The following is a 14,419-nucleotide window of genomic DNA, read 5'->3' on the forward strand; positions in this document are numbered from 1 at the left end:
AGGCAAGGCATGGCAGCTTTATTTGTATTTGTATCTTGTATACTTTATTTTCCCCGTGGGGAAATTTGTCCTCTGCATTTGACCCATCCTATACACACACTAGGAGCAGTGGGCAGCCGCAGTACACTGCCCAGGGACCAACTCCAGTTCTTTTGCCAGTGCCTTGGTCAGGGGTACTGACAGGAGTACACTGAGGCAATTCAAAGTGCTTTACAGAGTAATAAAAAATACAGTAAAAGATTTACAAAATATAAAAGACTTAAAAAGTAAACTAGTGCAGTTCAAATCAAGTGAAATAGAAAGATAAAAGAACACAACAAATACTCACACTTTTAGATGCACATTGTGAGTGAACCCACATGTTTTTCTTTAATTTTCTTATCCCCTGTCCTTCCTGATTCTACTCTTGATCTGATATTTACATCAGATCTCACTGCCTAAGGCAGACGAGAATGGGAACTACTAGGATATTTCACCATAATTACTTTAGGTAACACACATTTTAAACTCTATCTATCTATCTGTCTGTCTGTCTATCTATCTATTATGATATTGTAATGTTAGTTTTCTCACTCCCCTCTAGCTGTGTTTTAAGATTGAGATACTGCTGTCCTGCTGCCTTGCTACAAACCCAGACCAGAAGCTGCGTCTCTTAAAAGTGAGTTACTCAAAGTTTACATGTTGGTTGTAACACACACGTTTTAAACTCTGTCTGTCTGTCTATCTATCTATCTATCTATCTATCTATCTATCTATATAGCTAGCTAAAGACCCAGCTCTTTAGCGAACACCTTCTCACCTGATGGACTGTGTAATTAAAAAAAAAAAAAAAAAAATCTTTATCTGCCTCTATGCGCTCTATGCACTGCCTCTATGCACTGCCTCATGGCTCCTATGTCCTGTTGGACTACAACTTAGCTTTATGGCACTTACTCTTGTTGTTCTCTCCTGACTAGATCCTTGCTTGTGTTGTATTAAAATCTCATGTGTACGTCGCTTTGGATAAAAGTGTCTGCCAAATGGGAAATTGTAATTGTAATTGTAAATTGAAATGTAACATTTCACATACTGTCTTTGCACCTCGTCTGGCAACTCAAGTCTTGTAATCAGCTGGGGTTGTGGCAAAAAATTACTAGAAAACCTGAACACCGAGACTACAATAAATGCTACCTTTCTGGAGGTTATGATGTCCTATTTTTCTTGAGACTGTGTTGGAAACATTTAGAATGAACTACATAGTAATTATTGAGGCTGTAGTTTGTGGTAATGTAGTATTGGATTGTAGTATATTGTAAATTTGTCATGATGCAATATCCTAAAAAAATATTTGAGATAATTGGTTGCATTAAATATTTCTATTCCCTGCTATTAGGCCAGCAGATCTCAGACATTCCCGATGGTACAGTGACACAGCTATCACTGAAAACTCTGCAGCATCACATCAGAAGTACAGGTTTGTGGTCTGGCAGACGACATGTTGAATACATCAGTTGTTGTCTTCAGAATTTTTTACAGGAATGGCTCATTGCAGCTCAGACATGAAAAGTTTGTTAATTTTTTTAATACTTCATATTGCACAATCTGATGTCACTGACAGGCTTTTCAAAATCTGCTTCTGTGCATACAAGGTACCCAAGCAGCAGTGTCCTGCAGAGATTTTGGAGTTGGCACTTCCACTGTCCCCTTTGTTCCACAACACTGCACAACCTAGCCTGACCTCCCCACCTACCAAGAGACCATCCAGGAGACCCGTCTTGACCTAACGGAGGAGGAAGAGGATGAGGAGGACCCTGGGTCAGCTGAGCCGACCGCCTGAGAAAACTTTCAGTATGTTTACCAACACACATTTTTATTGCACACACAAAACTTTGTAAATATAAAAATTAAATAAATATACAAATGTCATAACAAAGTATAAATTATAGTATAAAATAATCTATAAATCAAAATTGCACATTTTGCTACTTGCCAGTTTCAGGACACACTAGTATGCAATGTACATTCTTTTGTAATGGAACAACTGATGATTTAGGTGTTTCTGTACTCGTTTTGAAGTTCCCCATCCCAGAAGACCTGTGCGCGCACTCTGACAGGCCAGCCAAGGAGGACGTCATTGCGGCTTCGTGTCTCGGTTCAATCAAGAGGCAGTCTGAACCCAATACAGCTGGCAGCATCAGGGAAGTCACAGTGTATGCACAACACCACACACACTGGTATCACCACTCTTACCCTGCTACCTAGAAAGCCCCAGCATTAGCTGACAAAGGATCTGTAGGCTACATACCTGTAACCACTGAGAAGAGAGTACACATACTGTGAATACATTTCATTTGAATACTTAGATTCTTTTTCCTTTGTTTTGGTTAACTGGCATGAGGTCAGGTTGTAGTTGGGTTCCAAGAATACATAACAGATAACTAAAATCAAATTATAAATCTTTTTTGTGATTGATACTGCACTACTTTACTACACTGCAAAACCTGCTACAGTGGAACACTCCTGTGTACACTCACAGATGTAGATTTTGTAACATAACAGCACCCCATTATGGTCCTGCATAAGCAGTATGTTATGTTTTTACACATGCCATTTTTATAATAAAATAACTTCATTCTGTATTAACTGTCAGTGTTGTGGTTACTTATTGGTTTCACATTTAGTTTACATTGATGTGTAAAGGAAAAATATATATAACCCCGCACTGTCTACACTTGCATGGTGCTTTATTACATTTCAGTAACTGAAATGTAATAAAGCACCATGCAAGTGTAGACACTGTGTGGGATTGTATTACTTTTTCAGTAACTTTTTTGCTGTATGTCACTAAAAGACTTTTAGGTGTGCTAAAGTTGTTTTTCTACATGGATGTGTAATAAAATATAACAACACAGTTATTTCACTCAAATGTATTGTCATGTACAGTATTGTAGTACTGGTAGTATCATTGTTCCTATGCCCCATGTTATTTAGTACATCAGTCATGTTAATTACAGTATAAATGATAATTTGTTATGGTAATGTTACCTTGCTACTGGAACTACATAGATGTCAGGTTGTTTTCTACTTCCGCTTTTGTATGCTCTGTTGTGATCGCTCGCTGGCTCTGGTGTGGACTTGAAAAGCTTGTCTGCACTGGAGTTAGAGCGTTCTACAGATTGTACTGTAAAGTGTTTGGCAATTATTGGCATCCTCCACAGTAAAGGAAGATAAAAGGTTATATTCCTTGTCCTGAGTAATCCTTCCTCCTGCAAGTAGATGTCTAAATAACCATTGTTAGTGGAAGCTAACAATATTATCAAAAGTCACATGTTGGCCATATCATTATTTGGCAAATCAATTCATGCAAAGAATGCATAAAATAAACTTACTGCTCTATACCTCTAAGCTGTAAGGGCCCATAGTCTGCTTTATAAATGTTCATTGTATTCTGTAGTGAGAACACATTCAAACATACAGGCTCCAGACCAGGATGATCCACCATGCATGTAGGTGGATCCTGAAGCTGATTCATTCTTCTGGTAACTTAAGGAATGAGAAAGGGTAACTGTTATTGAATTTTGCAAGGTTTATAAGAACATTACATTGACAATTACGTTTATATTATATGTTTATAATTTAGCACAGACAATTTAGAGTATATGTGAGTACTGTACAAATTAATGTAACTTAGGACATAAACAATAAAGGTGTCAACTCCAAAACTGGTAAGATGTACAGGGGGAATGACTAGCAGGCCTCCATGAGATGCAATGTTTGAATATTTCAGCTATAGTTGTAGATGTTAGATCTCAAACTGTTGAGTTATAGCTGAATAACACTGGCTTTTTCGATTTTCCACCATTTTGAATTTTGTCCAAAACTGTTTTTTCGTTACTCCTCCTACAAATATTGTCCAATCTTCACCAAATTTGGCACACAGCATCTCTGGACTGTCCTGCAAAAAAGTTATCACACAGTTTTTTGATATTCCATACTGTTTTGATATAATTGGCTTTCAAAATCTGAAGGTGGGGCCTAATAAACAAAAAATGCCATAACTCATGAGCATCTTATTCTACCTGAACCAAACTTGGTACACGTGTACACCAATCAATTCTGAGGTAACATGCAAAATTTGATGGTATTTCGCCAATAGGTGGCACTATAGCAACATCATAACTTTAAACGGCCAAAACAGACTGACTGTCAATTTGGGTTGGACTATCACCGATGACCAATCACTTGTCCCTTTGTTTTGTTTCCCCACTACAGCACACCGAAGTGGAAGTTGGCAGAGTGGATAAGCTCAGGGCTTTGGATCACAAGGTTTTGAGTTCAAGTCCCTGATGAACTCTGACCATTTTGAAGTTTGATGAAAAGTAAATGAACACTAAATCACACAGTGCAACTCAAAGCAGCTGTTTGACATCATCTGTCAATGGCAAAATACCTGAATGTCATCACTGATTGGGGTGTGGCCAGACCTTTCAACCCATAGAGAGCAGTGCAGCAGCGGCTTTCTGGCCCATGTGACTTAGTATTGTTTTATTCGTTAATGGAAAGCACTACAATGTTCTATAAAGTGATTAGCACTGTCAATCATAGGCTGCAGTCTCACAATACCTCTCCCTTTAGTTAGTTTCTCCTCAGTAAACCTGTAACAGGTGTGTGGCTCAGTAGGTAAAGCATCAGCCTTTCATGTGGAAGCTTGTGGGTTCAAATCCAGGCTTAACCTTTCCGAAGTTGTCAGGAACAAGTAATAGAAAGGTTGACCTTTGGGAATAAATTCAACAATGTGGTTGCAATGAAAAGATTAACTTGACAGTGGCCAACACAAAAGCGGGTGTAAAGCCATAACTAACAGACTGCATGTCCAATCTTCCCAACATGTCAGTTCTTGTGTGTCTTTCTACCTTCTGAAATGTTTTGTCTGTCTTTTTAATTTGCACTTGGACGCCGCAATTACCGCTTGCGGCTATATTTAGTATTATTTCTGCTCAAAGGGCACTTTTGCACTTAACATTTGAATTGAATACAGACTATATCACTATAATAGCTGAGTTTGTGGAGGAGGAACACAGAGAACTAAGGCACTAGAAACAACAGAGCTGTTTTGCATGATTTATTGTTACACATCCGATATTGACAGAAATTAGATGAAAATTAGGATGGGAATCAATATTATAATCACTTTAATTTTCCACAACACCTCTGAAAACAGCCAAAAATAAACATATGGACCAAACCTGTGAGTGATCCAGGTGATGTTTTACAATCATCCATAGTGGCTTAGTGCTTTTAAACAAATGTGCCTCTGTGGCATTTTATTTTAATATGCATCATAACTTAGACAATCTAAGTGTGTATACCTGCAGGTTGTGTTTTACAATAGAGGAAATAGATACAGGGATAGAAAGCTCAGATACACAACTCTCCCATGCTACAATGTTCTATACCAGAACTACAGACAGACAATTTAGCCATTGCAGGTTTCAGTTTATGTTGTGGTAGTGCCACTATCCTAGTTCATGCGGTTGGTAAGTTGCTGGTGATTCATATGCCACCTGATCTTTATGGTACTGGGTTTCTCACCATGGTGATGGTATGGAGGAGATTGTTACATTTTTACACATTTTCAACAGGGCCTATAAGTACAGCTTGGACTGTCTTTCTATGGGCCTGGTCTACAGGACAAGGAGCTATCTGTTCCTATTATATAGTTACAGCTCCCTCTCTGGGGTGGCGGGTGGGGATAAAGATGGCTTCACTTAGTGGAGAGTAGAAACAGGATGAGTGTTAGGGGTTTAGGGCTGTAAGGTCTAATGAGAGTTGCAGCCTATGGAGCCTGGGTGGTTCCTAAGCCTACAGCGTTGGCATAGGCTGACAGCAGACTAATTACCTGCCTGGTTTCCAGTGTCAGTCTAGCTTCAGTCAGCCAGTCCTGCACCACTCTCCTAGCTTCTCCTCTCAGCTGGTTAACTAGTTTAGCCGCCAATTCCAGATCCCCATGCTCCAAGCAGTAACTGGCATATGACAGAAGCTTAAATGGGTCTAAATCCTCATTTGTCAGCTGGGTGGGTGGTGCTTCTTGTTTCTCCTCAAACAGCAGTGTGGCCTGAAGGTAGGACAGGAAGTACTGGTATAAAGAATTGTGGGTTTCGTCGATTAGGGCAACCTGGCGCGCCAGTGAGCGCAGGGAGTTGAAGCGGGAGCGGAGGGAGGCCTCACTGTACACGCCACGGCGCAAGGATTCTTCTGGAAGAGCCAAGGCCAGAGCCAGAGCGAACTCATTGTTGTGGCAGCTGTCTCGGACGGCCTGGACAGCGCTCTCTAGAGGCTCAGTGGGGGAATCAGCACTGGCAGTCTTTAAGGTATAGCTGAGAGCCTCCACAGACAACCAGAGCTGGTGAGCTTTACGGGCCTCCTCCTCTGCTATCACATGACCTGGAAACACATGACACGGAAGTTAAAAACATGACAGGGAGGCTTGTTGGAGACTTGTCGCATGGGCGTGAATTGGGTATGTCAGTGTGTGGTATTCTCCATAGCTTAAGCCTGATTGAGTCTTATTTTTATCTTGTAGTTTTATCATTGTAATGGAGAGTAAGGATCACGCAAAATGGCCAAAAATCTATTGTTAAAGCAATATTCCACTTAGTTTTGACATGGGGGTTATTCAGCATTTGACCACCATGAAAACTGGGGGCTGGGGCAAGTTTGTAGCATTCGGATTTTGACTTCCCATTCATTTGAATGAGGCCACCAAAACAGCCTGAAAAGTTACATTTAACATGTCTGTGAACATATTCAACAACAGATCCTGCTTTTAAGACAAAGAAATCTTGGGTCTGTCGTCATTTTGCATTTCTATTCTTGGTTTACACTAAAATTTGTATTTAAAAATAAAAGTAGATCCATTCTCCCAAACAGGAACCATCTTATCTATCCTAAATGGTATCCCTCCGCTATGTTCTCTTCTGTAAATAAAAACTCTATTTAGCGAAATTATGTTCAAAAACGTTGGACCCACAGTCAATTGAAAATCACAGTAGTGGGATCTGTTGTTGAACATGTTGACCAACTTGTTAAATGTAAGTTTTCAGTCCATTTTTGTGGCTTTGCTATTCCTCAATAGTGACAGAGGAACATACTTCACAGCTCAGGTGGTGAAGAACCTCAGCACAGGAGCTGTGGAGAAGCAAAATGGCCAAGCTCTGTAATGAAACATTACATTACATTACATAATGAAACAGGACTAAAATGGCCAGATGCTTGTACTAATGTCTATGAGGTCAAGACCAAATAGACAGACAGGATTATCACCACATGAAGTTTTAATGGGAAGGCCAATGTCAACTCCACTAACGCCTCTTCCACTCCTCTCTCAGGTCGACCTGCTGTTGGCAGATGAGAGAGCTCTAAACCATTACAAAGCTTTATGTGATGATTGATGATGATGTGGTTTTGAATGATTCAAAACCACATGAGATCATCAGCCTACAATGTGTTGCATTTAAAACTTGCATCAGTCCACATGGATTAATGAAAAACTGTGAAAAAACTGGTAAGTTCATCATTTCATATATTTGTGCCTCTGTGGTGGGTGATATAATGGAGATATGACCATCTACAGTGTATTTCCATGGTGTTTTCCTGTGAAATACGTGCAGCGAAAATAGACTACAGATCGCGAGCGGAACTCCGCACCGTGCTGCGGCCAATGTGAACAATCTGACCCGTTAACATGGGCGCCGAAAGGAAGAGAGCTATGTATTGGTGCCGTTTCGCAGCCGTTCCACACGCCACTAGGCCTGTAGGTGTCACTGCAGGCTGGTTGTGTACAAGTTTCTACTACTTTTCTTCTTACACAAGTTTCTCTACTTCTCTCCACTTCTCTTAAAAGTATACTTGTATAAATATTGACGTGTCTGTTGGCATTCTCATAAATATTCATAATATTCAGGTCAATGTGAAAGCTGCCATTAACACTTGGCAGCAAGATCAGTCCTAAGACAGTGGATTTACATAGGAGATATCTATAGTGCACTCCACAAGTATTTGCACAGCAATACATTGGTGTTTTTGACTGAAATGACATAATGACAATGAGGTTGAGGATGAGACAATGACAATGAGGATTTATGTGCAATAACTACTTACAGTTTGCAAGCCATAAATATTATCAGGATCTTTATTTCTTATTGCCAAGTTCTCTTTCCAGGAGTACACAGTTCCTGCATCAAGCCCCTGCTGCTGAGTTTCAAGCCAGGCATGAAAAACTTAAACAACACTACTAATTTCCCCAATAAATCCTGTGTATATGCATACCATCTATAGCTTCTTCCATTCTGTTCAACCTTGTGCCAGCAGCATTGCTGTCCAGTTTGTTTAACTGTGTGTTTTAGTGTGTATATTCAGTTTGCATAATAGTTTAAGGTGTGTATATCCTACTGTCTATGGCCTCCTCCATCCCCTTCAGTCTGGCATAGGCAGCGTTCATGTCCAGAGTGAAGTTATCCAGCTGCTCCTGGGTTAGTTGACGGTAGTGGGTCTCCTGTTCCAACATCTTACTGCTCAGGACCTGAACAGAGCCCACATCAGAGGTTTAATCAGAACATAAAAGCTTGCAGATATATGGTCTGTCAGGGTCAGTTTTACTGTGGCTGTGACTGTAATAGTGACTCTCTTGCTCCAATGTCTTAGTGCTGAAGACCTAAAATGACATTTCTGAATTAGCAACCCAGTGAACAACTAGCACTGCTGCTTACTTTGGCTATTAACAACCACCAAGCTAGCTACATTGATTCAGCTTTCTATTATGGCCACATGGCATGCAGCTTGCAGAAGTATAACTTTATAGTGTATGATAGTAAATTAAAATAGTTTGATTTGATTTTAAGAGTGTTACTGAATGTAACACACTAATTAACAACCTGAGCTTTGGCTAGCTAAATCAGTTCAGTCATTTCAATCTCTTTGTAAAACCCATTCTAAAATTGCTCTCTGTAATAATAATGAATTCTTTGTTCTTATTTATTATTGACAATTGTTTATATAATCTCATTTTAATGAAATGTCTTTGTATAATACAGTATAGTATAGTACAGAGACCTGGTCAGCCTCGGCTCTGAGCTCCTGTTCCTGGACTTTTAGGATATCTCGGAGGTGGTCAGTGTGAGCTGCCGCCTGACGACGGAGTTGAGTCCTCATCTCTGCCTCCATCACCTCCCTCAACTCAGACAGCTACACAGAATGACAGAGACACAGACACATGCACACAGTTACTGGTAAAGCCCCCTCCCTCCCAGTATCCAATTACTCACCTCCCTTGCATCTCTCTCTCTCTGTCCCTGAGGACAGACTGAATTGGAATGAAGGGAGAAAGATCACTTGTTTCTAATCTTGTTTGACAAACGTGTTAATAAAATGTATAAATTAATGATAACCGATCACTAATAATGTACCTGCTTGAAACATGTGCAACTATGTGTATGTTCATTGTGTGTATGTTTATTGTATGCTCATATAGGTTTGTCAAATTGTACACATGTTGGGCTTTGATAGGGGCAGGTTTGGTTATTAGCAATTAATAATTAATAATTGTGAAATTATTAATATTCATAAAATTATTGACGGGAGTCAATATAAACGGGGCACCACCCTGGAATCAGGGACCAATAACCGAACCTTCAATACAGTCTCAGAATGGCTGTTCACCCCCAAATGACAGTGGTTGAGTACCACTGTACATTTATGAGTGAACAGTGAAGGGTGAATTCGTACACAGGCCCTCACAACCAGCAGTTATTGCAACACATATGCACAAGGAATCACAGACAACTTCTCTTTAAAAGTATAATGGCGTTTTATTTAACTTTAGCAATATCAATCAATAATCAATAACACTGCAGTTAATCAACAACTGATTATACAACTATAACTATCAGTCTAACTAACAAGCATAAAGGCACAAACAGCATATGGCACGTATGGATGCGTGCGTGTGTGTGTGTGTGTGTGTGTGTGTGTGGGTTAGTAAGGAGAGAGAGAGAGAGAGAGAGAGAGAGAGAGAGAGAGAGAGAGAGAGAGAGAGAGAGAGAGAGAGAGAGAGAGAGAGAGAGAGAAAGGGGGAAACACTCAGGGTAAACCTAGAGGTTCTACTCGCCGTCTAGAGACACAATAGCCTTTTACCACACAGGAACTCGGGGTACGACTTGGAAATAGTACGCCGGGTTACTGGTCTTTGAACTGGTAAAAGGCAGTATATTGGCTTTATACGGTGGCTACTAACATGGATGCAAGCTCAGCGGCATGCAATTGAACACAAATCAGCTTCACATTAACACAATCAAATTAAGCAGCAAGCATAATGATTGAGGTATTATTCATACAGCATAATATGGACGCGGCGGTCCGATGCGCTTCCCAAGACGCACAAATACAGCTTCTGATCAGTAAGCTTAATTAACACACCTATTCTAGTCTCTGCCCAGAACCAAAGCCTCTTACTTGGGAGTCACTCTCGAGTGATTGGTGTGTGTTTGAGTCCGTCTTATCGATTCCAGGGGGTTTCCCAGGATATCTGCGGGACCGTTATCTCTCCGTGCACGGAACAACGGCCAGCTGGCTTTCCTCGTAGGCAGCGAAGATGTCAGCCAGGAGTCGACTTGGTGGAAGAAACGTATCCTTACATTGTCTTCTTGGAGGGAAGGAGTGTCCTTAGCTGTATTCTCTTCCAGTCCACTTCTGCAGGTCTGCTACACACGGCAGTGCGTGTAAGGAGTTAGAATGCCGGATGCACAAACAGCTAATCTAATCCTTCTGGATCCAACAGTGTTATGGCTAACACTAAACAGTCTGGTCTCATCCCGCGAGTTGAAGACTGCGCCTCGGCTAAACAAAAGAACAGTTCGAACGTTTCAGGTACCACCTTGTTCAGCAACAGGGTCGCAATAAGGGGCTATGAGGAAAGGTATCTCTAGAATTTATACTCTTGGTGACGTCATGGGGACATCCTGGGGTTCTCCCGAGTCTCGTCCAATGAGAGACCAGAGGTCAGCCAGTTCGCACCTAGGTGTGAACTTCAGGGCCTGTTGGAATTTTGGCGCTGCTTTCCTTTGTTTAAGGTCCCAGCCCAGCGGGTGGGCTAGAGTTCAGGTTTCTGATTCCCTTGCTAGGCCGGTGTTTTAGGCTTTCAATCTTACATGTAGGCCTTTCCTTTGTTTGACCACATGGCCTGGCCCAACATCCCCCCTTTGGTCTGAAGAGTGGGGTGCTGGCCGCAGTCTTTAGAGCAACTCAAGGGCCGGACAGTTCATAGAGAGGGGTAATCCTGAGGGTCTGGAGAGAATGGGAACAGTCCATACAGTTCATAGAGTTCACAAGTTCACAGAGGGCTCTGGTGTCTGGGCAGACAGTGAGGCAACGTCTGGGCAGAGTTTCTACTTTTCCTAACTATAATAGACAAACACATCAAACACAGGCATCCACATCCTAAGTAAGCAATATATTAACCCCAACACAATCCTTTGCTGCTTTTGATCCCTGTAAGGAATTCTAAGAAAAGGGAGGAAAAGGAAAAAGGAAAGGTGGTTAGTGGTTAGTAGGCTTACTCCTTGAAAGTATTGGAGCTGGCCAGTGTGATGGTCTCAGACTGGTGTGCGAATCGTGGTGACACGAACAGTCCAGTCTGGCTTGTAGCTTCCGGATGTATTTATACATGAAGTGTGCGACAATAGCAGTGATGATTCAACCACTAAGGAGGATGTGGTAGTGAGTCCAGTCGGTTTGAGACTGAACTGCACCAATTTAGTCCCTTCAGCCAGAAGCTGCTGCTGAAGGGCGTTGTTGATTGTCGTTGAAGTTCCTAGGGCCTATGAAAAATAGGAAATTGCACTGCCAAGACTATATGCCAGATGTACCTGTGAGGGTTGCACAACAGTGGTAGTAGCTGATTTTAAGATTTGGTCTAGGGAGACCAGATAGGATGGAATCCTTCCACCACTCAGACTGTTGGCTGAGGAGCTTACTTCCCTAGTGAGGTCCTGCATCAAATCTCTAACTACCAATAGGTTATGTCTTCCTGGACAACTTTTGACAGAGTCTCTAAGGCATGCAAGGTGTTGTTGAGGAGAGCGGAGTGGAGGTTCGCCGCGACTATGGTACCCTGCAGGGTTTTACCAAAGATTATTACCAGGGGGAGGGGGATAAGGTTAGGAGCTAGTGCATGCCGGCGGAGTGAGTTGGGGCATGCGACTACCCCTTGTGGTCCTACTGGGGTGCGTCCTCCTCCTATTGGAGTGGAGCCAGCTCCCCCCTTTCGGGTGTAGAGCCTGCCCCTCCTCCTGGGAGTAAGAACGGCTTGTAGGGTTTGACCAGGATCTGGACCAGAAGGTAGGTTGAACGACTGTTCAACTCAAGAAGGGGCGTGCCGCAGACTGTCAAGTGGAGTTCCCAGAAATGGGGCAAAGGTTGAAAGAATGCCTGTGTGCCAGGCATCTTCTGCCCTTTAAGAGTCACAAGGCGGATGGGGACACCTGCTGTTCGCGCGGGGATCATCACATCAAGCTCGCTGGCAACTTGACACACCTGGGGAATGGTCTGCCCTGATGTTATATGTTCTGGTTCAGTGGTCGGGGAATAGCTTATAGCGTCAGCTTGGGACCACAGGACCTGGTTGACTGTGTCCCGCTGGGCGCCGAACCTGACAAGAGGGTCCGCCCCTAAGAAGAATGGGGGACGGAGCTGAGGAACCACGCTCACAAAGCGTTCGACCTGTTTTCTCCCAATCTGGATAGAGAGGGCGCATACTCCAATCGCCTTACAGAGAGTCTGTGGTGACTCTGCTGAAAGGAGGCGGTGGCTTTGCTGTGCGAAGGCTGGCGGAGGGTTCGGTCGGCACAGGTCATTGTGCAGGTCCTGACTGATGGCGGATTTCTCGGACCAGGGCGCTAGGAGCGCGTCCGGGGTCGTGAGACCATTGAGGTGTACACCTCCGACCACATGGGGCTGTACAGTGCTGCATTAGTGTTCTTCAACGAGCACAAGAAAGACCTGTGATTGTGAAACAGGTTCAGGTTGCCAGCCTGCGGCGGACGTGGGCTCACGGGCGGCCTAGAAGACTCGGAGCCAGGATCAGGCTCCGAAAGAGGCATGAGCATCGGCAAGCCTTTGGTGATGGGCGACTTGTTCTGAGTGTAGCTGGTGATGCTAACGTTGCAGGACTCGACTGGGAGTGGTTTGCCGAGGGAACACATCGCTCTGGCGACCTTCGCAAAGGTGTTGGAACACATCAAGCTGATCTCGGAACCGGAATCGAGCAAGGCGAGGGTGCTTACACACCTTTCTATTTCCACGGAGGTGTATATGTGTCGGGCGTTGCCCTTGCGGACAAGGTCGCCCAAGAAGGTTAAGAAAGGTGGATGAGGGACGTTTGGAGTGGTTGCACTGGGGAGAGCCCTGGGCTTTGGTTCTGGTTCTCGGGGCGGCCGTCGGCCGTCCGAGTCATCCGGAGCTCCCAAGTCGCTCAGGTCGCCATAGCGATGAGGACTAATTCTTCCCCTTCTTGGTGGGGAGGGAGCTCGGTCACGGTGTGGGCGTGAAAGGTGCGACGCGTAAGGCTCACCGGTTGTCGGGGACTCCAAGTCCCTTCGACCACTCAGTAGTCGCATGTACTCCTCCTCCCTCCGCGGGGGGGATGGAGTTTGATCACGGCGCAGTCGCAAACTGCGTGACACGTAGGGCTCACTAATGGGCAAGGGCTCGAAACCACTTTGTCCACTCAGGAGTTGAGTGCGTTCCTCCCCCCTTCATGGTGGGGAAGGAGTCCGGTCAAGGCGCGGAACGGCACGGCAGAGGCTGGGCCGGGGTACGTCCCAGGGGGGTATGGCGCTTAGCTCCACCTGGCGACTTGCCGGTGGAGGTGCTCTATAGTTATCCAATGTGATGAACTCAGAGACTGCGCTTTCAGGAGCTCCCAGGCTCTTGGGCATGGTCTCCGGATTGGCGGGGGTGGCCTGGTTGCTTGGTTGGCCACTTTCAAGCCGTTGGGTAAGAACCATTTCTCGTTTTTGAGCAGCCTGAGGTTCTTGACGCAGCCGGCTGGTCTCAGCTGGGTCGTCTGGGTTTCCTCTGACCGGGTTTGGACCAGGTGGGTCGAAGAGAGAACCCGTTGGGGAACCAGAGGTGGCGACAGGTGTTTCCTGACCAGGGGCGTTGGCAAATGTACTTACTTGACCGACCTGAGGTTCTTCGCTTCTGGTCTCTGCTGGCCGTAGGGCAGCCTGGAGCTGCTTGACCAGATCCTCACTGTGCCTCCTCATCCGAGAGTTATCTGATTTTGCATTTTCTAATCGTTGACGCAGGTGATGATAGTCTTGCCTTATGTGGGCAAACATCTCTTCACGCGCTACAGCCTGTAGCTGTACTTTACGCTGGTGAA

At 43.9% G+C, this 14,419-nt stretch overlaps 1 protein-coding gene across 1 annotated transcript in view; it reads right to left on the reverse strand.

Annotated features, from left to right (window-relative positions):
- Window positions 1–5,088: 5,088 nt before the first annotated feature.
- The window catches only part of immt (inner membrane protein, mitochondrial (mitofilin)), a 44,339-nt gene continuing 35,008 nt past the window's right edge, over window positions 5,089–14,419 (reverse strand). Inside the window, exons 12-14 of the mRNA XM_078289428.1 lie at window positions 9,091–9,222; window positions 8,431–8,560; window positions 5,089–6,423 (exon numbers count right to left, since the gene is read on the reverse strand). Coding sequence (XP_078145554.1) covers window positions 5,816–6,423; window positions 8,431–8,560; window positions 9,091–9,222 — 870 coding nt within the window. The 3' untranslated portion in view covers window positions 5,089–5,815. The remainder of the gene's footprint in view (window positions 6,424–8,430; window positions 8,561–9,090; window positions 9,223–14,419) is intronic.

The sequence above is a fragment of the Centroberyx gerrardi genome, chromosome 17 (assembly GCF_048128805.1).
Source record: "Centroberyx gerrardi isolate f3 chromosome 17, fCenGer3.hap1.cur.20231027, whole genome shotgun sequence".
Taxonomy (NCBI): domain Eukaryota; kingdom Metazoa; phylum Chordata; class Actinopteri; order Beryciformes; family Berycidae; genus Centroberyx; species Centroberyx gerrardi.